This window comes from Magallana gigas, chromosome 9 (genome assembly GCF_963853765.1).
Source record: "Magallana gigas chromosome 9, xbMagGiga1.1, whole genome shotgun sequence".
In the NCBI taxonomy this organism is placed as follows: Eukaryota; Metazoa; Mollusca; class Bivalvia; order Ostreida; family Ostreidae; genus Magallana; species Magallana gigas.
The window spans coordinates 35,083,377-35,108,804 of NC_088861.1; the positions used below are offsets into that span (position 1 = coordinate 35,083,377).

The following is a 25,428-nucleotide window of genomic DNA, read 5'->3' on the forward strand; positions in this document are numbered from 1 at the left end:
ACTGGACTAAGTATAATATGGGGGGGGGGGGGAGAGACTACACTTGAATCTGATGTGTTTGAGGAAAATGTTCACATAAAAATTGCAAAAATATTAGGCGTCTGTAGATTCTAAAATTTGATTGTACTTATAATAATGTATACATTTGTTTAACTTGAAAAAAATATTATTAAGAACAATGCACCTTTTAATTAAAAGAAATTTGAGAGACAACTATGTATGGCATTAATAAAACAGAACAAAATTGTTGCAATTAAATAATCAAAATTTTATTTTATATTATATATTTTTCAATAGGTCTTTCAGTGCTATTGTAAGCAATGTATTGAGTTTTACAAACAAATATCATGAACAACAAAAATAATGTTTAACATCAAAGATGAAAAATATGAATACCAGACAAAACATTTATTGTTGAAGATCAATTACAAACAAACTTGATTTTATGAATAATTCCAGGAAAAAATAATTCAGCAACTGAATCTGAAATTGATAGATATGTATGAAATAAAAATATATTGTCACAAGTGTTTTCAGGACAGAAGTTTATAATGTAGTGATTTCTGTGCAATTATTTGAAAAGCAAAATTCACAGTCGTGTATGAATGCTCAACAAGTATAAAATTAATGGACATTCATTGACATACAAATGACATTACACAATTTTGAGTGTGTGTGTGTGTGTGTGGGGGGGGGGGGGGGGTTGCATGTCTAGGTAGAATTCAGATACTGCTCTATACATATCCTATTTTAACTCGGCATCATATTTTTTTGAATTTTATTCTTATTCTGACTTATTCAAAACCATCTCTGGTTTATATGTAATATTTTAAATCAGCAGCAAAATAACTACCTCTTATATATTAGTAAAAATTAAATGCTATACTCAAACATCAATGAAATTGTATATTCATTTGGCTTGATCATGCTATTTGACAAATGACATTATTGCCAGCTGTCATGATATTTCAGAGAGACAAACATAACAAGAGTTTTTTGTGTAAACTTCATGATACTATGATTGAACAAACATCATGAGGGCTGTCACTGGTTTTTATTGGGGCCAGGGGGGTGTGAACTTCTTCATCAGATGCAGATGTTGTGCTTTTTTTATCATGATATTCAAACATTGCAAGTGTGTAATAATTCTAAAAAATAATCAAACAACTCAAAAATCATTGTCACTTAGTGTAAACTTGATTGTAACAAACAAATATTATTTGCATTGCATGTCTTTAAGCTTGCGCTTACTATTCAAACATAATTGCCACTGTCTCTCAACCTGACAAACATAATGACAGCTGTGTCTTGGTCAGATCATGTTTTCTACCCATTAATCATTGCCAGCATTTTTTAACCACATACAGTCGCACCTGTTTTAAGCGGCCATCTGTGGGACAATGCCAAACTGGCCGCTAAAGACAGGTGGCCTCTTATTCCAGGTTTCAAAATAATGGAAAAAAAACCATCGAGTATTTTCATTTTGGCTCTATTGCACAGATTTATTAATAGCATCTGTAATGGCGGCGTACACAGAGATGGTGAATGCACAGCTCCGAATGCTAAATAAACAGTTTATATTAATTCTAAATGGCTGTTTTAGTTCCATTTATCTATCAAGGGATTAAGAAGAAAACATTTTCTGCTAAATACGCCCAAATGATAATTTTCAAGGGATTAAATGCAGTAAACAAACAGAAGTAGCGTTTCCGTACAAAGGCTACTTACTGAACTACGATAGCCGATGTTTTACCTTTTAAAAAAAGTGTCAAAATTCCATTCTTATATATATTAAGAACCCGTTTTATTATCTCAAAGAAATTTTCTAGGAAAAAAGTGCATACTACCGGCTATTTTGCACATGTTAAGCTGTTCAACGCAAGATTGGCCATATACAATGACTTTGTAATGAAGTATATAAGTACGTGTCGATATATAAACAACACAAAACAGGTGTTATGATAATCAATTATCACATTAAATCTCAGCAGACTTCAAATAACACACTCAATTATTTGTCATTAACTCATTATCAGCTTTCGAAGTTTGGCTTCTTTCGATACGGGGTCACATGTCAGATTCAAAAGTCATGTGACAAAACAGACAAAATGGCCGTTGAAAACAGGCATGTTGAAGCCACGGGACCTAAAAACAGTGGCCGCTGGCCGCGTTAGACAGGTGGCCGCTTAAATCAGTTAAAATATAGTGTAAAACTAAACGGGCGGGATTAAAACTGGCCGCTCATGGCGAGTGGCCGCTGATTAAAGGTGGCCGTAACAGCAGTTGCGACTGTAATACTAGACAAACATCAATGCCACTGTGAGTTAGTTAACAATACTAGACACACATCATGGGGACCATGTTTTAGCTTGCTCATCATGGAGGCTGTGAGTTTGTTCCCTCATCATGCCTGTGTTTAAGCTTGCTCATACTAAACAAACCCTGTATTTTTTTTTTTGTTTAGGCTTGATAATAACAAACATAAATCATGGCAACCATGGTTTCACTTGGTCATCATGGCTGCTGCATGTTCATGCTTTTTTTTAAAATAAACAACATTGCATCAATGTCTTTTTACAACATAACAACAGACAGACATCATGACCGCACCCTCATCATAATGCCCATGTTTTAACTTGCTCCTCATGTCGGCTGCATGTGCCCCAGCCTGGTGATGAAGTCCAGCAGGTACATCTGTATGCGGACGTCGATGCTCTTGTTGGTGACGTAGAAGCCCGGGACCCCCGCCTTCTCCAGCATCACCTGCTGGTCCATCACCTTCTGGTCAAGCTCCATGATGATCTTCATGTCCTTCTTCTTCACCTCCTCCTCACACCTCTTCTCCATTGTCTGTGAAAAAAAAAGTTATAAGCCATAATGAACATTGTACTACATCTTTTTTGAAGACATGTTTTGACATTAATCTTGTACCCTCATTTGAGCTAGTTTTTCTTTTGGAACTAATGCTTGTTTAATAGCTTTATCCATGGCCAGAGAAAATTAAGACATCCAAGCAATCCCCATCACAAGGTATAACATGTCATGACCAGGTTTATGTAAAGTTTATGAAAAAAGACTGTTTTATAATAGTACAGTCAAACTTTGTTACATCAAACCACATGGCAATCTTTAAAACTTTGAAATAATAAAGAATAAGTTATTAAGACTTATGCTGACAATACATCAGCCATGCAAATCACACAACATTTGCATGGAATTTGAGGAAAAGGTGTTCAAGATAACTAATATTTACCAAATTTCAGCTAACTTTACTATTTCATCATTAAAGTTTCAGAACAACAAACACTACTTTCTCATCGTTATAGTTCATTACCTCTTTCTCTCTCTCAATCTGCACTTCCACAATAGGCAGATTGTGTGGCTTTGTTTGACAGCCCTGTAACAACTCCTTGTGTCTCTTCTGGAGTTCATGTCTCTGCGCTGAAAATAATCAATGATCATAGATATTAACCATCATTAAAATTAATCCTCATCATCCTCATTTTCATAATCATCAAAATTATAATACATCATTATCAAACAAACAACATCATCACTGACAATGAAACAATTATCTTCCTTTTCATCATGAAAATCATTTATTTATATAATATAACAGCATAAAACATATATATCGGTATATGAAACAAATTTTTTATTATTCTTTGAATTTTTCTTGTTAATAAAATCCAAACCTTTATGGTCGTTGACGAGTTTGACTCTTTGCGTGTGTAGATGCCTCTCCTCTAACTGCTGAACTTCTTGTAGACTGCGAACAATCTCAAACACTGTCCCATCTAGCAGGGAGTTAGCTAGACTAGACAGAAGGTCATAAGGCAGCCGCTGCTGGTATTTACTGCAGAAGAAAACCAAACCTCTTATAAATGATTCAAATTTAAGAAAACAATCTATTTTGAAATAAATATTAAGGATTGGGCGTATTCAAAACACTACATCCTAATTGTCGGGTGAATTTATTGCAAATGAACAATTGAAGCAAGTTTCTTTTAGATAAGAATAAAGAAACAAATGGTTAAAGATGAGCAACTAAATTAAAAAAAATATATATAAATGTAGATTATATATATGACAATCCAAAGGTTCAACTTTCTTTGTTTTTAGGGAAATTAAGTAACTCTTTCTCAAAAATTGGTGAGAATTAATTCATGTAGGCCTACATATTCATTTACCCCGGTAGCTCTCTAGCCATGTTTTGGAGTTCGTTTTGGTAAAAGTAGTGTCGTTTCTGTTGATTCTCTCTCCTTACAATTTCTTCTTTTCTAACAGTCAACTCTTCCTTTCCTTGTAGCGGCCTTTGGCACGTCTCCAGGCGCCCTGTCGTACTGCCTTTGAACAACGAACTTCCCGGTAAACTATGCATTTTTTTAAACAAAATAATCCAAAGAGCTTGGTTAAATAATAAGGCTAATCTAATGCGCTGAACAGCTTAGTTTAAAGTTGTTTTGAGAATGACAAAGATCCAGCAGCATTGAAAAACCGGATATGACAGCTCGCATAATAATACCAAAAATGAATAAACGTATGCTAGACAAAATAATTATTTCCGGATTGTTTAAGACGAGTAAAAATAGTATAAAAGGTTTTCACATAATCCCGTCGTTCATTTCGTAACATACAGTAGTAACTGGTGAAGACAAGAGTGTCTTTTTCAAATTCAAATATTGGATTTGTTAAGACTCTTTCGTCAACAATTCAAAAGAACAGTAACTGAGACAAAGCCGAAATGGCAAACTTCGAACTTGTATGTATCTTTTATTGGACCACAATTGGAATAATATGCTGCCTAAGTATGGGCTGGTTGCACACAGATGGACATAGAAAAATTGGAAAAGGTTCAATTAAATGCCGCAAGAATAGTAACTGGGCTCACAAGTTTTGCTTCAAGAAACTCAATTTATTTTGAAACAGGTTGGGAACCTTTGGAACACAAAAGAAATAGAGCTAAATTAATAACTATGTACAAAATGCACAATAACTTAGTACCTACTTATATACAAAACATTGTACCATATACAAGTGGCAGTATTTCAAGTTACACAACTAGAAACTCTCTTGATTATTCTGTTCCAAAATTTAGATTAGAACTATTTTTAAATCATTTATTCTTTATACTGTCAGAAGATGGAATGCCCCCCCCCCCCCCCCCCCCCCCAGGTCTTAATACAAGGGAGGCAACCTCTATTAAAATATTTAAAAAATGTTTAGAGACATCTTTCATTTGGAAAAAGATTTTTTAAACATAACCCATACACGTACGCGTTTGAGACGTTTGTAAAAAGTATACAAGAGTTTGGAATTCTCTGATGAATAAGCCATTGACATTGCGTTAGGTACAGGCAGGTAGCAGGGGCTCCCCCCCCCCCCCCCCCCCCACTTTTTCTCGCCGCAACGAATTTTTTTAAAATTTACATATAAAAAATTGAAATATCATGGAGTTGTTCCCCACATTTTTGGGAGCATGTAAAAAATTGATATGAAAATAAGGAAATTATGATTGAAATTGAAGTTATATAGTATACGCCAAGCCTATAAAAATTTCATTATTAGGAGAAGACTATCTAAGTTATTTAGAACTTGAGTCTATTCCATTTGATTTAATCAATAAAATATGTTCAATTCAAATTCACTAGTTGGAAACTTTTTTGTCCGCTTTTTGGGCTATCAAAATAATAAATATTGTTCTATACAAATTAACCTACAGGATAGCCTAAGGTTTCTCTTGAAAGATAGAAATATTCGGTCGCCAAGGTTGAAACAAGACACGAATGGGTCACATCGCTCACCAGAACAGCAGATATAGGATATAAATTAAACTCTTCCGAAACATATATTGTAACATTCACAAAAGTTATCTTCCAAGATTTGATCATACATTATAATTTTATTTAAAAACAATATATAGATTAAAACAAGATCATAAAAACTTACGTTTGGGACATTATATGTATCAAAAGTTCTGAAATGCATCAATTAACCAATTTTAAAATTATTATCTTGGGCATCGATATATGATCAGCATTTCAAAAAATAATTAAAAGCGAAAAAAGGTCATTATTGTGACGCACTTTTGAATAAATATTTAATGAGATTGTAATATATATATATACCATGATCAAACAAAGTTTGATGATCATGTAAGGAATTCGACCAAAAAAATGATTTTTTAAATACCCAAAGTAGGTCATTCTAACCTTCGCATAAGGATATATATATATATATATATATATATATATATATATATATATATATATATATATATATATATATATATATATAAAATTTAACATATTTTTTACTAATTTTAAATCTGCCACATTCAAAGTCATCAACTACTCTTGGTAAAAGTTTGTTGAAGTAAAAACAACACAGTCTTGAAATAGCTGCTTCACAAAACTGTTGGTCATATTGTACATCAATGACCTTGTATTCATTAGTTGTCCAAATAACAAGTTTGCACAGCTGCATATGTGTTACATGCAAAGTTAACTGCATTTGAAGGTAATAGCCCCTTGAACTGTTATGCTTAACATATAATGTACCATTTTGCAAGGATTTCACAACATCATATTTACCAATTGTAAATAAGCTGTCAAGTGTTTGGTCATTCTTAAGTATTGGACATTTAATTTCCAAAAGACATGTTGAACCATCAGCATTGGTTACTATTCCATCTGGGGAAACACTTAGCCAGGGCTCTTCAAAGGAAACTATGGTCCCTGTATCTTCTATGTGCCATCCAGATGAACGCAATTGTTGTTTTGCAAGAATTTCACCTTCTTGACCATGTCTAGTAAATTTGTTTCCTGTGCAGGAAGGGTACATATGTTCTCTTAAGAAGTTATCACTATTTGTAGTGTCACGGACGGGAACCTTGTGAGCACTACTGCCAGTTATTCTTAATTTTCTACTGTTGTGCCACAATTCAGATTCACTTTGTGAAATTGTTGCCATCGATAACGATTGAATTTGGGCATCATTAAGTTTAATGTACCTGTTATAAAACGCACAACACTTTTCACAAGATAGTTCACCTGTATGCTCAGTATGAGGCTCGGATGAAGGTTCGAAAAGAGATTTGTTTATATTTGCGTGCATAGATTTACTTAAAAGTGAATTTTCTAAAAGAAATAATTCTTTAAGTTCTGAGTTTTCCACAAAATATTTAAAAGATTGATGTGATACAAACATTGGAAGATAGATTTTGTATTTTGTGGTTTTTCAGTATTGTTGTTAACCTCACTGCCATATTTAGGTTTTTTAAAGTCCATCTCTTCAAGAACACCTGGTTCAAGGTTTCTTGTCGCACCCTAATTCCACTGCATCTGCTCATCTGTACAAGATTTTCCCGTAAAACCTAACCTTACAGCATGCTCAATTTTCCACAAAAGTGCGCCTACATGACTGCACGTTTTACTGTTCCCAGCCATACATGAACATCCCCCGTTTAGAATTGTGCCGATCATATCACAGAATACCCATGCATTGTGAAACTCTGAATTTATTTTTTGTGACGGGCGCACTTCAGATTTCAGAATAACTGTATTGTGAATAACAAAATGAAGAATTTTCCCGACAGAACCGATTTTAAAATAATTGTAACTGTCCAATGATTTGTAATTTTTCATTTTTTCGCCGTCACATGCTCTACTTAAAATCAAATAATTGTAGATATCGCCATATTCTACTTGTGGCCACTCACGAATGTCATCCTTCCATTCACCGGTTTTGACGTCTTTTGGGGAAGAAATCATTCGATCAGTATCTTTTTTGCATTGACTCTTATCCATGATTTACATAAACGAAAAATATAATACAGTTTCATATAACAAAACTTTGCTAGCAAGAATTTTATGTTACCGGGGAATGGTTGCTACCGCGTTTGTTTATCCAGCGTCACGGTTACAATGGCGGCTGTTTTCCGCGACACCTATCGGGATGAAATTTTACTAAGGGAAATAACTGAAAAAAGTCGTCTATAGCGTACAAAAATTGAAAAGATTAAAAACAAAATTGATGTCACAGAGGAAAATAGTTAAAACACAGATAACACAGACACACAATTTATTGTTTACTGATTTTAATGATCATTATTAAAAGGTAAAGGAATGATAAAACATAATTGTATTTACATAAAAAAAACCAAACGGCTTTGTGTTTATTTAAATATTTAAATAATTCTGTTTAACATTTTAATATGTAAACGGTGTGACCGTTGGATCGAGCGCAGATTAAACACAGTGCAGTTTGATTTTTGTATAATAAAGTCTATTTAAAACGCAAAAAGTAGGATCCGCCAGCATGGTTGCCTACTCAAATCATTCGTCAAAGTTAAACTAAACGTCGCGTGCTCAGTCTACATTATGACGTCATATTTCCGACGTAAAACGTTCAAGTTTTGTCTTCGGAAATAGCCGAAGAGAGTTACGTGATTCCGATTTTTTTTTATTTCTTCTGTAGTTGTTCATCAATTTAATTCATATGAATGCCAATGTAATAGAATTGAATACTTTATTCAGTATCAAAAAGATCAGTTCCTTGACGTTAATGTTTTTATTTTCCATCTGATATTTTGATAAGACATACAAAGAACAAGTCGTGTTTCTTGATTGAAGCGCTATTGAAACTTATCTGGTTTCCTTTTTAATTTTTTTTAATTCAAATTACCTTCTATTGAAACACTGGAACTTATTTAATCGAATTTAGGGGCAATTAACATCGATAAGTACCAGTCAATCAATGATCAAACTAACTTTTTAAAAACAAAATGGCTGCCAATATGGCGGCGCCCAGGGCTGGAAGAAAATTTTTTTGGCCTTAGTACCCCTGATTCAACTTTCATTTTTCACTGATTTTCTTATATATACGTGTTACCATTAATCCTCGCTTCGCGAGGCGGGCTTCGCCCGCCTCTCGCTGCGCTCGGTAGTAATGCTGAGTGGTAGTTTGTTTAAGTGTATAAGCCTAGGAAGGTACAATTGGAATAAAAGTTTAATAAATTTGGGTTCCTTGCGGCGGTAAAAGTTTTCAAACAAAGCCAAAGTTTTTTGGTTAGGGCAAGTCCATAGGTTGCATTTAACAATGATGACAGATGTGTGGTTCCTTCTGCGCTCGCCCCAACGGTCACACCGTAAAACATATTACAATAGTTAGACTCCGGGATCATGAAACTGTCTATGTTTATAGATTGTTACTAAGTAAGTTCAAAATGGCGACACTCGTTGGATTTTTAATAAGAAATGATCAGCAAAGAAGGCGGTTCCCTCGTCCTCGGGTTTTCTATTTATAGTCTAGGTTTTTCCCCTTTGTGGACTGCTATTGAAGTTATTTCCCTTTGTTAAAGTGAAAGAGTGTAAACACGTCTGTATAATGACTGACATGTTATCCAGTAAGAAAATATGCTAATAGCGAGCGCAGCGAGGCGGCGCAAAGCGCCGCTCGCGTAGCGAGCTCCATAGACAACGTGTACGAACGGAGGAAATTCGAGTTGAAATCTGCACATTGTTCAAAGAAAATTTTATGAGGCCACGTGAAAACGTTCTACTATCCCAGTGATCCTTTGCGGTGCATAGCAACATGGTGGAACAGAAAGTGTTTCTACGGAAAATTCTTACCTCTACATCGCATACATCATTTTCATTTAACAATAAAAAAAAAATCCTTCTAAAACATTACAGTAAACAACACATAAGCTCACGTAAAAAAAACTGAACGTTTGCTGACATATGACGTCATTTCCTTCTCCGAATTTGTCCGACAATTTACGAAAACTGTCGAGCGCAAAAGAATGTTAACTATGACGTCACAAAGATCTCGCGTTTTAATTTCCCGCGATACATTTAGAGGTGGATCAAGCATATGTACTGGATCATGTAGGAAGTACTCAGTATCAGTGTTAACGGTGACTCTTTGGCTGATTAGTTTTGTTTTGATGATTTTTTTTTGCTTAGTAAATACACATGCAAGTTCCATGCTAAATTTATTGTCATATTGATCCAATCATATATGCATACGTTAGCTAGGTGACAAAAAATTATTAAGAAAGAAAAGTCTAATCATTATTAGATCTACGTGCAGCCACGTCATTTTGTAATGAACAGATAAATGAAAAGAATCAAACTGTTAAAATATCTACCGGTACATGTATTTAGTTGCATATGTGGTCAAATAATATTGGATATCACACACTAAGAAAGGGGTGAGGGCACATGTCTACAACGCTTATATAGCGTACAAAAATTAAAAAGATTTAAAACAAAATTAATGTCACTGAGGAAAATAATTAAAACACGGGTTACAACAAGGAACAAAATGAGAAATAACAGACAAAATTTATTTTTACTGATTTTAATGATCATTAATATGTTTTACGGTGTGACCGTTGGGGCGAGCGCAGAAGGAGTCACACATAGATCTGTCATCATTGTTAAATGCAACCCGTGGACTTAACCAAACCAAAAAACTTTGGCTTTGTCTCGAAAACTTTTACCACCGCAAGGAACCGGAAGATATCAAACTTTTATTCCAATGGTCCCTTACTAGGTTTATACACTTAAACAAAAAACTACCACTGAGCATTAATAAAATGTTAAACAGACTTATTAGAATATTTTGATAAACACAAAGCCAGTTTTTTTTTTATTTTTGTATCTCTTCTTTACCTTTTAATAATGATCATTAAAATCAATAAATTGTGTGTCTGTGTTATTTCTCATTTTGTTCCTTGTTGTTACCGGTGTTTTAATTTTCCTCTGTGACATCAATTTTGTTTTTAATCTTTTTAATTTTTGTACGCTATACAAGCGTTGTAGACATGTACCCTCCCCCTTTTTTTAGTGTGTGATATCCAATATTATTGAAAGGTTTGACCACATATGCAACTATAACAAATACATGTAGATATTTTAACAGTTTCATTTTTTTCTTTTATTTATTCATTACAAAATGACGTGGCTACACGTAGATCTAATAATGATTAGACTTTTCTTTTATAATAATTTTTTGTCACCTACCTAACGTATACAATGATTGGATCAATGTGACAATAAATTTAGCATGGAACTTGCATGTGTACTTACTGAGCAAAAAAAATCATCAAAACAAAAATAATCAGCCAAAGAGTCCCCGTTAATAGTGAGCGCAGTATCAGTATTAACGGTGACTCCCTACTGTGTACTTCCTACACGTTACATTCAGTACAGATGCTTGATCCACCTCTAAATGAATCGCGGGAATATAAAACACGAGATCAATGTGACGTCATACTTAACTTTTTGCGCTCGACAGTTTTCGTAAATTGTCGGACAAATTCGGGGAAGGAAATGACGTCATAGGTACAGTTTTTACGTAAGCACATGTGTTGTTTACTTTAAATGTTTTTAAAAGGATTTTTTATTGTTAAATGAAAATGATGTATGCGATTTACAGGTAAGAATTTTCCTTAGAAACGCTTCCTGTTCCGCCAAGTTGCTATGCACCGCAAAGGATCACTGGGATAGTAGAACGTTTTCACGTGGCCTCATAAAATTTTCTTTGAACAATGTGCAGATTTCAACTCGAATTTCCTCCGTTCGTACACGTTGTCTATGGAGCTCGCTACGCGAGCGGCGCTTCGCGCCGCCTCGCTGCGCTCGCTATTAAAAGGTAAAGAAAAGATAAAACATAAGTGTATCTACATAAAAAAAAACGGCGTTGTGTTTATCAAAATATTTTAATACATTATAAGTCTGTTTAACATTTGATTAATGCTCAGTGGTAGTTTGTTTAAGTGTATAAAACTAGGAAGGGGCCATTGGAATAAAAGTTTGATAATTTCGGGTTCCTTGCGGTGGTAAAAGTTTTCGAGACAAAGCCAAAGTTTTTTTGTTAGGGCAAGTCCACGGGTTGCATTTAACAATGATGACAGATGTGTGGTTCCTTCTGCGCTCGCCCCAACGGTCACACCGTAAAACATATTAGCGAGCGCAGCTCGCCGGCGCGCAGCGCCGGCGCGAAGCGAGCTCTACCGGCAAGGCGTGTGTGAATAGAAAATTCGGACTAGTTGCACATTCATTCAACGGATTTTTTTGGCGTCAGTAAATCGGACCAGTAATGCATCGTTTTAATCGTCCCAGTAGTTCCCTGTAATCATGACAATTTTTATCACTTCACACTCTCACGAGAATCAGCAAGACAAAACAATAACGATGTAAGCGACATACAGTCAATGTTACCTCTAAAGTTCACCTCAGTACACTTTCAATCAAAAATAATCGTGTGACGTCACAAACGTTTACACATTGATCCGATATATTTTTTCGGAGTCAGTAAATTTTGACCCACAATTCATAGTACCAATGGTTTCCAACCTCACGTTCCAACATCACGTTCTCCCGAGAATCAAAGTAAAACCTTTGAAAAGCTTATAAGATGTGTAATTTTAAGAACATCATGCTATTTAAGTAAATAAAACAGTATACTTCGCATACTTTTATTTCTCAGGGGAGTTTTAAAGAGTAAGACGACACTTAACCAACGTCAGCTTTGACGTCACAATAAGCACTGATAAGGGGAAATTACTCTAATTGAAGTTATTGTAAATCTGCTGAAATGACCAAAATTCTCTTAAAATCTTGCAAAGGCTAAGATAAAGAACAGCTGACGAATAAGGACATTTCTTCAGATACAGGAAACAGTTGTAAATTGCACTAATTTGGATGAATGCTCACAAATATTTTATTCACTATAATTACGGTAATTTCCTGAAACGTAACGTTATACGTAGCAGCGCCTTTTTTTAAAGGGGGTGGGTGGATGGATGGCAGCCTCATCCAAAAAATCTTTGCAAGCAAAAAGAAATATAAATCATGAAAATTCTAATCCAGTTCAATGGTTTCTTTATTTTCACTTCCATTTATTACATGCGGGGGGGGGGGGGGGGGACAACACCATGTTCTTTTAACATGATAAGCAAATATTTTTAAGCGTAAATTAAAAATAAAATTAAACATTAATTATTTTTTTTTAAGTGGAGGGGCAAATCCATGGTAAGTCGATTTTCTATGTATAAATTGACAAAAATGAAAAAAAATTTAGCATGGGGGGAGCTCTATGATGAGTCAAGTTTTATATGTAAGTTTAAGAAAAAATGTCTACTGCAAAAAAGGTGGAAATCAATCAATCAATCATAATCACAATCACTTTAAAAGAGGAGATGCAGTGCAATGAATATTTATATATTAAAATCTTTATTATTTAACAACAATGATGTTCTTATATATTCATTGGGCCTTTGCCAATTATTGTAATTGTGTTTGTGCCAATAAAATATTTGTATTTGTATTTGTATTTGTATCTGAGATTAAACTATTTTTCTACATATAAATAAATTATAACAAATCTTATAAACTATGAATAATGAAAATTTACTGAAAAATAGGTATGTTTTATTTTTTGGCATTCAAATTTCACGTTGTTAATTTTATTTTATTAATTTATTATAATTAATTGTTTGATCACATGCTGTGCTCGCCCCAACGGACGCACCGTAAAACATATTATTTGTGTGAAGCATCTTTTAAATGTAATTTTTTAACTTTGTGATATAAAATAATGTTTTCGATGCAGCCGATAGGAATCTTCAAACGAAGAAGAGTTCCACTTTTAATAAATTCGGTCGAAAAATCGCGTGAGTTACTATGATGTTTAAGCTAAGACAGATCTTAGCTAAGTTTTTTCTAAGATCATTTTGTGATCCACCTAAGAAAGCAATCTTAACTAAGTTTGAATCTTAGATTTAAGACAAAAGTCTAACTTAAATTTAAGACAGTTTCATATCACTTTGACTTGTAATATCAACATCTTTTAATTGTAATAAAAAACTATAGAAAGTCGAGTTGTATACATCCCATGCACAACATCAGTTTTTTCATCAATAACTTTGTACACAGTTGATTTTATTAACTGATATTCTATGTGTAAACATATACAAATAACATATATTTGTAAATAACACAATTTAAGATGAAGCATTATTAAAACATCCCGTGTACAGCATAGTATACCAGGCACGTATCATCGTTTTTATCGTTTTTGAAAGTGGGGGGGGGGGGCCAGACCCATCCAAAAAATCTTGACAAGCCCCAAAAAAAAAAGAAAAAAAAAAAGGGGAAATTTAAAGTTTCCAAAAATCTTCAAAATCCTAATCCGTGAGGGGGGGGGGGGGGGAGTGGGGGTTTTGGGGGGGGGGGGGGGGGGGGGGGTTAGACTCAACTATACTTCCAAAAAAAAATTCTTCCCTACCAAAATTTTTTCCCCTCGAAATCATCAAATTCCTAATCCGTGGGGGGGGGGGGGGGGGGGTATTCAATTTGACTTCTCATTTCCTTATTTTCATATCAATTTTTTACTAACTTCCAAAAAAGGGGGGGGGGGGCAACTCCATTATAATTCAATTTTTTATATGTAAATTTTAAAAAAATTGTTGCTGCGAGAAAAAGTTGTTGGGGGGGGGGGGGGAGCAGGCCCCCCTGGCCCCCCTGATGCTATGAGCCTGTATACAGCATGATATACGTGGTGAAATTACGGCGGCAAATTGAATATTGACGTAAAGGCAGCGCAGCGAATTTATATATATATATATATATATATATATATATATATATATATATATATATATATATATATATATATATATATATATATATATATATATATATATATGGAAAGAGGTCTAGAGCTTTGGTGTATTAGATATTAAAGGGACTTGGACACGATTAAAGATCAAAAATCTTATTTTTATTTTTTATGGATAAAATGGTTAACTGGTGCATTTTAAATGATTGACCAAAATATTGAATGTTAAATTCAAGTTACAAGCAAGATACAGAGGTAAGAATTGGTTGTTATGTAAACAAAGCTCGAGTCTTATAGTTGTTTACAAAAAATGTAATGTTGAAAATTATTAGAAATTTCTTAGACAAAATGACATGCATAAACATTTTAAACTAATTCAATATCCTCAGAAATACTATTATCAACAAAAGAAAGATAAATTTGATTGAAACTTACACCAATACAATACATATGTAAAAAAAAAGACAATGTTGAGCTTTGTTTACAAACAAACAATGAACTCTGTATCTTGCTTATAATTTGATATTTGACTTTCAAATTTTGACATAGCATTATAAACTTCTATATTTATCAGTATAAATATTGAAAATGGAAAAATAAAATTTGAAAATTTTAAGTCAAATCGTGTCCAAGTCCCTTTAAAATAATCTTTTAACTAGAATGAAAAAAGGGGACTTAACAATCTTTTAACTACAATGAAAAAAGGGGACTTAACAATTACTTAAATAATATACACACTCTGATAATATGTACAGAATAATTGTAAAAGACGTTTTACATTGTTTTGACTTTCGGATAACAATAACGCACATTTTATTGACAAAAATAAACAAAAATTGGACAGATTAGATATGAAAAAATTGGTTTCCTTAAACACAAACAAAAGTCATAACCCTGGCCACTCGTTCATCAGGTTTTTAAAATGTAGGAGCAATAATTCTCATTTACTGGGAGACAGGTCGTTGATGTCGTAACGTTTGTTCATCACATGACAGTTATTATAGAATATATAATAATAAGTTATTAAGATTGTGGTAGTCAAGAGTCGACATGTTTAGCTGGAATTCCTGGGGATGTAGGAAGGGGGTGGGGCCAGGAAAATTTAAACTTGTTAAATGTTCATGAACACATTTAAATTACCGAAATTACGCCGCTGACATCCCTTCTCCTTCTTTAAAGACAAAATTATTCATCAGAACTGTATCTATCTATATAAAATCTGATTGGCAATTGCCATGTTTGATAAATACAGGTAACTCTTGATAACTCGAAGTCCACGGGACCGCGATAAAACTTCGAGAAATCGAGAGTTCGAGGTTTCAAGAGTCCGGAAAATTCCGGGTTGGCTTTCGGGTTTTAAATTTAGTCTAACCGGATATTTTATAATGTAACGCAGTTTTAAATTGAATAAAAGTAAGAATATTGTATATTGTCATAATGCATGTATTTATTCAATATAAATATCGTTTGCATTTACGATGACATAAAAACGAGAATGCATCAATTTACAACATAAATATTTAGAATGAATAAACGATATCAAAGACATGTGTTCATAATGAATATTTTTTAAACACACAAAACAAATGTCAAAACATAAATGTCTCTGGTACAATTAACATTTTACTACAAACACAATCACAGTCACTGGTTCAACACATGCTGCATACACTCAAAAAAGTTTGTTATACGAGACTGGTGGGATGGATTACGGCTAAAGTTGTCTCTGCTCACAAGATCACACACTTTGTTGAATATCACGAGGAAGTCGATGCTGTCTGGACGGTTCTGAAGATAGACGCGGATAGTGTCGCAAGCTCGGAGAACTTCGTCCATGGTAGGTACAGGGGCCGGGCGGTCATCAGGATCGTTGTCATCAGCAGCATCATGCGCTTAAAATGTTGTTTTGTACATGTACTTTGTCTTCATACGGACCGTTCCCGCTATGTAATTATATCATGTTTATATCTAGATATGACTGGATAATGGACAAGGGTGATATACATGTTGATTTTGAGACAAGTTCTGTAGAGACCCCCATGGTTGAAGAACATTGTACATACATGCACATGTATAATCAAACATGCCTTTTCTCGTAAATCACTAACTGTGGCTGTGCCGAGATTTTCATTTATCATCTTGCTTTTTTTCTGGCATTTCCGGCAGAGATCGGAAAACACTTCATGCGCGGATCTAGAGGGGGGGTCGGGGGGGTCCCGACCCCCCCTGGAAAATGAAAATTTATTGAATTTACATAGTAAAATTATCACGAAAATATGCCTCGGACCCCCCCTGGCAAACACAATTATCCTTCGGACCCCCCCTGGAAAAATTTTCTGGATCCGCGCATGCACTTTAAATATATTATACAAAAAGAAGTATTTTAGGTTATATGAAAAGGTGGTTTATGAAGGACGCCGACGTATTAAATTTGAGGTTGTTTTTGTTGGCAAAAAAGCCCCAAGAAATTGCAATTGTTTTAGTCATTGATACGATCTTGATAATCTACCGGATGTCGCCCGGGTCTTTGAAACAACATATTTAATGAAAAAAAATGTCAATGTCTTTCATATAAGATCATTAATAGGAGTTAATGTATTCAGAACCTGTATGATTTTTTTCTCATTTTCTCAAAATAAACAGCACATGCAAAAACTGCATACGGATAATAGAAATAGACAACTTTTTATTGGAATATAATAATATTTATAGTTGACATGTTCTTTTCACACAATAGCTTAGATAAAAGTGAAATTTTTTTTTAGAAAGATGATGTTCTAAATTAACCAGAGAGGGAGTCCAGAAGTGACACAATTGATGAATAAATTATTAGAAATGAACTAGCTGCAGAAATGTTGCTCTACGGGAAATTCAGGTTCACGGACCGTAATGCTACAGTTCCATCCATACCAAAAACTGTATATTTATTGCGCACAAAATAATGAATTATAAAACGAATTTAGAGATACATTCTGGAAATATTTTATACCATAATCATTCAAGAAATTTTACTACTGACTTACCTCTTTACTTGCCTCAAACATTTTTCTAAACACAATTGAAATTGTCTAGCATGAATATTACTATCCAGATTGAAATTGTCTAGCATGAATATTACTATCCTGATTGGCCGAGTTTGTTAAATTTTAATTTATATATAATAAATAGTAAATGCATTAGTCTGAATTAATTAATCCCATCCCACTCTATCCTGTTTTAAGTGATCTATCTGCAAGTTTGCATCAATTATAAATGACGGACGCGATGATTATCAAGTAAAATACTTGACAAACTGAATCCAAAATTCAATATACATGTAAATTACTAACGCACACATTTTTATTTAAATATCCCATTTAAATTCTTATTTGTCAATAGATTGCATTTAAATAGATTCTTAAAGGACAGAACAATTCAGTCGATAATTATATACGTTGAATTGAGTCTAAGATGTTATCAGTTTGATTGAATTGGAATTTCAATATATTTTTGCAGAATATCAGACATATAAATCAAGAAGCAGTGTGTACGTATTCTCAAAAATGTTCCTACAAGTTGTTTGACAAGGAACATTCAAACTGGGCCATGAAAAACTATATCTTCATGACATTGCCTTGAAGTGAGGAATGACTGTTGTTTCCTAACATCTTAAAGGAAACGCATTCATCAGGTATCGTTTAATTTCATTTCATTTTCGATCACGACTGGCGTGCGACCAGGCCCCGGGGCCATAAAACTGAGATGAGCTCACTTTTGATCTCAGTCTCGCTTTTACAAAAGGAATATATAGTGGAAAAGTGAGACTGAGATCAAAAGTGAGCTCGTCTAACTTTTATGGCCCCGGAGCCAGTTCTCGCCGAGTACCATTTCTCGCCAGTACATTGTGACGTCATTTTTCGTATATCATTTTATGTTTTGATAAAATGACGTCACAATGTACTGGCGAGAACTAGTCGCACGCCAGTAGTTTAACAAGATTTTTTTTCATATGATCTGTAGCATGAAGAATTGTAGATTGTTTTAAAGTTTTAATGCTTGCACGTGTATAGACATGCAAAAAATATTTATACATTTACATGTACCTGAACAGTATTTACTTTTCCTTGCAGGTGTTTTCCCAGTGTAATGTAGAGAAACGGTCTTAAACTACTAGGATGGACTCACAGGACAGCCTTCAAGATGTATTACGGTGTCATTTGTGTGAGGTTCCTATGCCCCATATGTATTGTGATATTTGTCAACTTAGTATCTGTAAACTTTGTGTAGGTGAACATATCTCAGATGAATCGAAAGAACACAAAGTGGTGCCGTTTCGAAAGAGGAGATCTACACCCAAATGTCCAACCCATTCCTTAAAGCAATGTGAACTTCACTGTGAACAATGTGACATTCCTATATGTTTGCAGTGTGTTTCGTCTGGTAAACACGAACAGCACGAAAAAGTTGACGCGTTGACCAATTTAGAAAAAAAGAAAAAAACCTTAGAGAACGATTTACAAGAATTAGAGAATACCATCTATCCTAAATACCAAAAGATTGCATCGATTGTCTCAGTTCAAAGAGCTGAAGTGGATAAAACCTACAAAAAATTGAAAAGAACAATTGACAAACAGGAAAGAGACTGGCGCAGAGATATAGACACAATTGTAAAGATTCTTAGAGATGACGCCGATAATCAAGAATCACAGATCTCCGCTTTTTTCGATGAACATGAAAGTAAAATAAAACACAGTATTGATGAAATTAAACGAATTATCGAGGACATAAAAAAAATTATGAATTCCAATGATGCTTACGTGGTTTCGGCATATAAATCAAGAAATGAAGGATTTAAAAAATTGCCTAAACAACTGAGTATTTCCTTGCCAAGTATGTACCCATATAAGATAAAAACAGATTCTATTCTTCAACATTGTGGTTCTTTTGCCACAAACGTGTGCATTTTGAATGATGGATACCGCATAGATTCACCTTGTACCAATCCAACAACCACAGAAAAACTGTTTATGGATGAACCCAAAATCGTCTCATATATAGAAACTGGGTATGGTCCCCACAAATTGTCACAACTTAGTGATGAAGAAATATGGATGTCTAGTACGGACCCCTTTATGAGACTCTACAATCTCGATGGAGATCTAGTGAAGTCTACCCAAACCAAGTCAATGTATGCGCCAACAGGCATAGCTGTGACAAGTAGTGGGGATCTATTTTATACTGATGGCGGAGATAGAACTGTGAACATAGTAAAGAATACAGAAACACAAACAGTGATCAGACTTCATGTATGGATACCTCAAGGTATCTGCTCTACTTTCTCGGATGATCTGCTTGTTATCATGAATAGTGATGATGGTAAACTAAGGAGGATTGTGCGTTACTCTGGTTCTGATGAAATACAGAGTATTGAGTATGACAACGAGTGTGAAGACTTTAACCCAATTTGCTTCCAGTTTTTTCATATCACTGAAAACAGAAATCTCGACATATGTGTGACTGATAATACTGCTCAAGCAGTTGTGGTGGTCAATCAGGCCGGAGAACTCCGGTTTAGATACACTGGTCCGTCTACATCAGGTTCTCTACAAAGAATAGATCTACGCGACATAACTACAGACAGCCAGTGTCGGATCTTGATATTAGAACGTGTTTTCCACCGCATCCACATAATAGATCAGGACGGACACTTCCTTCGTTACATTGACAACTGCAAATTGGGCCTCCGTCTTCCGATTTGTTTATGTATAGACAGCAAAGACAATCTCGTCGTAGGTGATAACGGCACTAGTGAGGTGAATGTAATCCAGTATTACATGCCAATGACGTAGCGTGACTCAAATTACCTCTCTTGCCGAGAAGGGGAGGGGATGGGGTAGCTAGGGGAAGCTGTTAATCAAGTCGAATAGTAGTTGACAAATTGACTTCAGAATTTTATATATCGATCTTTTAAAACTCGGACAATTGTTCCGCTACATTTACTACTGGGAGTTAAATTGCCGAATTGTTTTGTGTACGGACGATGCACAGCTGATCAAGAAGTAAAGAAAAATAAATTCACTTTTACACGAGCAATCAATTTTCATAAAAATGCATGCTTCTTTATGTACATAAACTGAATGTGGTTAAATAAATTGTATTATTAATTCAAATGTTTTCATACATGATACGGTCTTAACATTAATGAAATTGAATATGTACTTTAATAAATTAATAATTGATCATGCACATTAATGGTTAAGAATATAATAGTTCATTTATACAACAACAACAAAAATTCACTCGTGGGTCTAATATTACAGATCTTAAGAAAAGTTTTGCATGTGCATACCTTTATACTTTCTTGTAAATGTAAAAACTCTGATTCAAGATCCGGTTTAATCATATTCGAATTAAAAAACACAAAGAAATTAAGGAAATCTTTAAAATATCTCTGTACCCCCACCTTAGAACCTCTACTCTGAAAATATACATATAAATGATTTCTCCACCAATATTTTTCTTTAATTTGAAAATTGACCATACATCAAAGTTAATATGTTATAATTCATAACTTATATTAGCTGCAAGAACTTTCTTTATCACTGTAAAGTTTCTAAGATTTGTCAGGGTTTCTTTTTTAAACTTAAGTCTCCGTTCCTTATTATCAGATATATGACATCTTGCTATTGCCTATTTTATATCGATGTTGCACTTGTAAGTGCAACATAAAGAATATTAGTGAAAATGTGACAATGTGTAGGAACATCAATATTCAATTTTAGTTGTCGTTTATGACATAGAAGTTATGTAAATTGTTTTAGTCTGAATCAATCAATCCCATTCCACTCTGCCCTATCCAAATTAATTAATCTGCAAGGTAAATGTAAGGCATTGGTTATACATGGAGATTCAGCAAGCTCATTTTCTCTTCCTAGTAAGGTGTTATGTTTTAATAAAGTATACGTATATTTGATGAAATAACTTTGTTGGGGTAAATCTTCGCAGATTCTCTAGTAATTTTTAAAGGTTCTCGGGGACGTGATTTGCTGCTGGGTTCTGTTGTTTATATAATGAATAAAAACTGCCTGTTATAATTGGAGGGAGAAAAAAGTCTAATAGTAGATAAGCGCTTCTGTATCCGCGATGTCCGCAAAAATTGAGCAACCACCTATTCTAATTACTCTAATTACATAAATCTATTATCAATGATATCTCTATTCATTATATGAAAAACCATAAAACTTATTCAATCCCTATACCAACTTTTATATCATATATGTTGCATCAATTTTTAATCACGACGAATGTGATTATTGAGCAAAATACAACCGTTGACAAATTTAATCCAAAACTCAATATATTAAGTGCATATCTTTCTATGAAAATATTTGTTTAATGTATATCTGTCTCTCACTCGGTTGCATTTGAATGAATTTTTAAATGACAGAAAAAAACTAATCGATAATGCCAAACAATAAATGGTGTTTTTAATGTAACATAGTTTAAATTCAGATTTCAATATACGTTCCAGCATATAAGACATTTAAATCAATTAGTTGTACATAGTTGCGTGTCCCGAAAGGTTGCCAAAAAGCTTGACAATCAAGGGCATTTTAATTTGGTCATGGAAGACTAAATTTCTTTTGCATTGTAGACGGGAAAATATTATAATTGTTTAACATTTGAAAGGTTAATATTTATTTCAAATATCAGTGTTCCTAGCAGTATCCTAAAATCCTAAACAAAAGATGACAATATTTTTGTTTATTTGTAAGTTTTAATTCATGTAAATTATGCAAAAATATAAAAAAAATATTTAAGGTATGTGTAAGTATATGCATATATTAATTTGTCTTTTTCTTCCAGACGATCTACTTTAAAAGGTGGTGAAAGTGTCTTACTAGTATGGATAGCTTGGATACCAACGACAGCCTTCAAGATGTTAAATTTTATACGATGTCGATACTCTGAGGCGCATATGCCAAATTTGTTTTGGGATGTTTGTCGACTTAAAATTTTTCAATCTTGTGAAGGGACACATCTCGTTGACGAATCAAAAAAGTGGTCCCATTTAAAATGAGGCTCTTTAGGCCCAAATGTAAAAAAAAACCCATTCCTTTGAACAATGTTAACTTCATTGTGAACAATACGACATTCCTCTGTGTGTGCATTGTGTTTCTTCTAGAGAATATAAACACCATAAAGAAGATGATTTATTGATCAATGTTAAAAATAAGAAAGACCTCTTGCATACAAATTTAAAAAAAATAGAAAAAAATTTATCCTAAATACCAAGAGGTAGCATCAATCGTCACATAACAAAAAGCAGATCTGGATTAAAACTCCAAAAAAATCGGAAAGAAGGATTAATAAACAAGAAAAAGACTGGTACGGGGAAATAGATGCCATCGTCAAGAATCTAAAAGCTAATGCTGATAGACTTGAATCCAATGCCCGGGCTCTCTTAGATAAACAAGAGATGAAATTACAACAAAGTATTACAGGAGTAAAGCAATTCATCGCGGACGTTAGAAAATTACTTGAGCACAATGATGTTGTCTCTATTTCTGCTTAAAAAACTAGAAATAATGAATTCAGAAGATTACCTTATAAAGCAATGATTCCCTTACCAAGTATCTACCAATATAAGATAGACAAAGAACCGATTAATAAACACTTTCGATCTTTGTCACCACTTATTATCCGTATGAATGGCGGGCACTGCATGGATAATTCTCCTTGGGTCAAACCAGCACTCACAATCAAACAGTTTATGAACGAACCTCAGATCGTCTCGTACATTAAAACTAAGTCTGCATCACGGAAATTATCATGTTTAAATGATGAAAAAATATGGACGTCTAATTCATTAATGGAATTCGAAAACACTATGAACCTCTACAATATCGACGGAGATCTAGTACAGTCAATCCAAATCAAATCGGGGAACCCATCAATCGACATAACAGTAACAAAGAGTGGGGATCTTATACTGATAGGTGGGATAGGACTGTAAACATAGTAAGGAATACACATATAGAGACAGCAATCTTACTACATGGGTGGGTACCTTGTTGTGTTTGCTGCACCTCCTCTGATGATCTCCTGATTGTCATTACCCGTGAAGATTGTAAGCAATCAAAAATTGTTCGTTACTCTGGTTTCAGAGAGAAGCAAAGTATCCAGTACGATGACAAAGGGCAGCCTCTCTATTCCGAAAGTTGTGAGGGTTTTTACATCGCTGAAAATATCAATCAAGACATATGTGTGACTTGTAGTAGAGAAGTTGTTGTGGTCAATAAAGATGGAAAACTCCAATTTAGATACACCGGTCATCCCTCTAAAACTTTTGAAGAAGAATTTGATCCTAGCGGCATCACTACCGACAGTCAAGGCCGGATATTGATAGCAGACAGTGACAACCACTGTATTCACGTAATAGATCAGGATGGGGAGTTCCTCCGTTACATTGACAATTGCAAATTGTACCATCCGATTGGTTTATGTGTGGACAGCGAAGACAACCTCTTTGTGGCTGATGACCGCGGCACAATGGAGCATGAAGTGAAGGAAATCCAGTATTACATGACCAAACAGGTTTCATAATAATACTTGTCTGTTTACATGTTTATATATGTATTTGCAGATTGTGGTTTTGTAGATAAACATATACATGCAGTGTCATATACCCAGATATTGTTCTTTTTATTTGATATGTAGGTTTTATAAATGAAAGATGTAACAAAACAAAAGAAGGCATGATATACAACATCTCACACGAGTTCCTTATTGACTTTTTATGGGTTTTTTTCTAACATGTAAAATTAATTCATGGCGATATAAAAACTTGAATAAACTCAGAAATTATATTCTTTTGAGTGTATTCTTTTTTAAATTCTTTTTCCATTAATTAAGTGACTTTCCTTGAGCCCATTTAAATTATTAATTCGTGGTAGCTATTTTTTGTATGAATTTCGCGTGTTTCTCTTTCCAATGAATAACATACATTGCAAAAGCAACAGGATATATTCTCGGAAAATTGACAGTCCATTATTTGCATGTTATTATGAATCTATACTTATTCACAGTATTGGTCGGTGATCATGAGCATTTAAGAGTTTTCGGTATTACATGGATTTGTGATATTCTTTGAAAGCATCATTCTATAGTACGCCGAGTTCCAATTCTGAAAAGCAAACACATCTTGAATATTTGACTTTTAAGATGGCTCTATATACCCACAGTTTATTTCAATTTTCCATAGAAGACCACAAAATATATACCTTTCAAATATTAAAATGATAATAGGGATACTATAGGTATTAAAATTTTTAAAGAATTTTTAAAATTTTTTATCATGTTTTTGTAAAAAAAAAAAATTTAAAAATTTACTATTAACAAATTAAAAGAATTTTTTGGGTCATATGATGGATATTTCCTTCCGACACCTAAAAAAATATAACACTTCTTAACATTCAAAAATGTTATCATTGCAATTTTTTTAATATTTCCCAAACACATAATTTTTCACATTTTCTTACTCTGTTAACAAATCCTCTGAAAAAGCTGCTTGAGGTTATTATATAAATAGTGCCTGTTTGGGAGGGTAACAGTTGAAATTGACACCCCGAGGAAACCATTGTCAAACGACGCGAAGCATTTTCAACTGTTATCCTCCCAAACAGGCACTATTTATTTTATTATACTGAATGTCCTAATTTTAGAGAATTTTTAAATTGCTTTAATATAGAAATGACGTGAATTCTACGGCGAACCGTACGCGCATAATTTATGCGCATGTAACAATTCGTTGTGTTA

The 25,428-nt window shown here is 33.9% G+C and overlaps 2 protein-coding genes across 2 annotated transcripts; both read right to left on the minus strand.

The window, feature by feature from the left end:
• Nucleotides 1-244: 244 nt before the first annotated feature.
• Nucleotides 245-4,476, minus strand: LOC105320315 (protein DGCR6). Its single transcript, XM_011418213.4, has 4 exons — nt 4,191-4,476; nt 3,696-3,856; nt 3,335-3,441; nt 245-2,850 (listed from the first exon to the last, which is right to left on the minus strand). The coding sequence occupies exons 1-4, from the start codon at nt 4,379-4,381 to the stop codon at nt 2,644-2,646; spliced, it is 666 nt and encodes a 221-aa protein (XP_011416515.3). The 5' UTR covers nt 4,382-4,476; the 3' UTR covers nt 245-2,643.
• A 1,171-nt stretch (nt 4,477-5,647) lies between these two features.
• Nucleotides 5,648-7,993, minus strand: LOC136271895 (uncharacterized). Its single transcript, XM_066072470.1, has 3 exons — nt 7,333-7,993; nt 6,795-7,012; nt 5,648-5,679 (listed from the first exon to the last, which is right to left on the minus strand). Exons 1-3 carry the CDS (start codon nt 7,806-7,808, stop codon nt 5,648-5,650), a joined length of 726 nt encoding a protein of 241 aa, XP_065928542.1. The 5' UTR covers nt 7,809-7,993.
• Between the last annotated feature and the right edge of the window lie 17,435 nt (nt 7,994-25,428).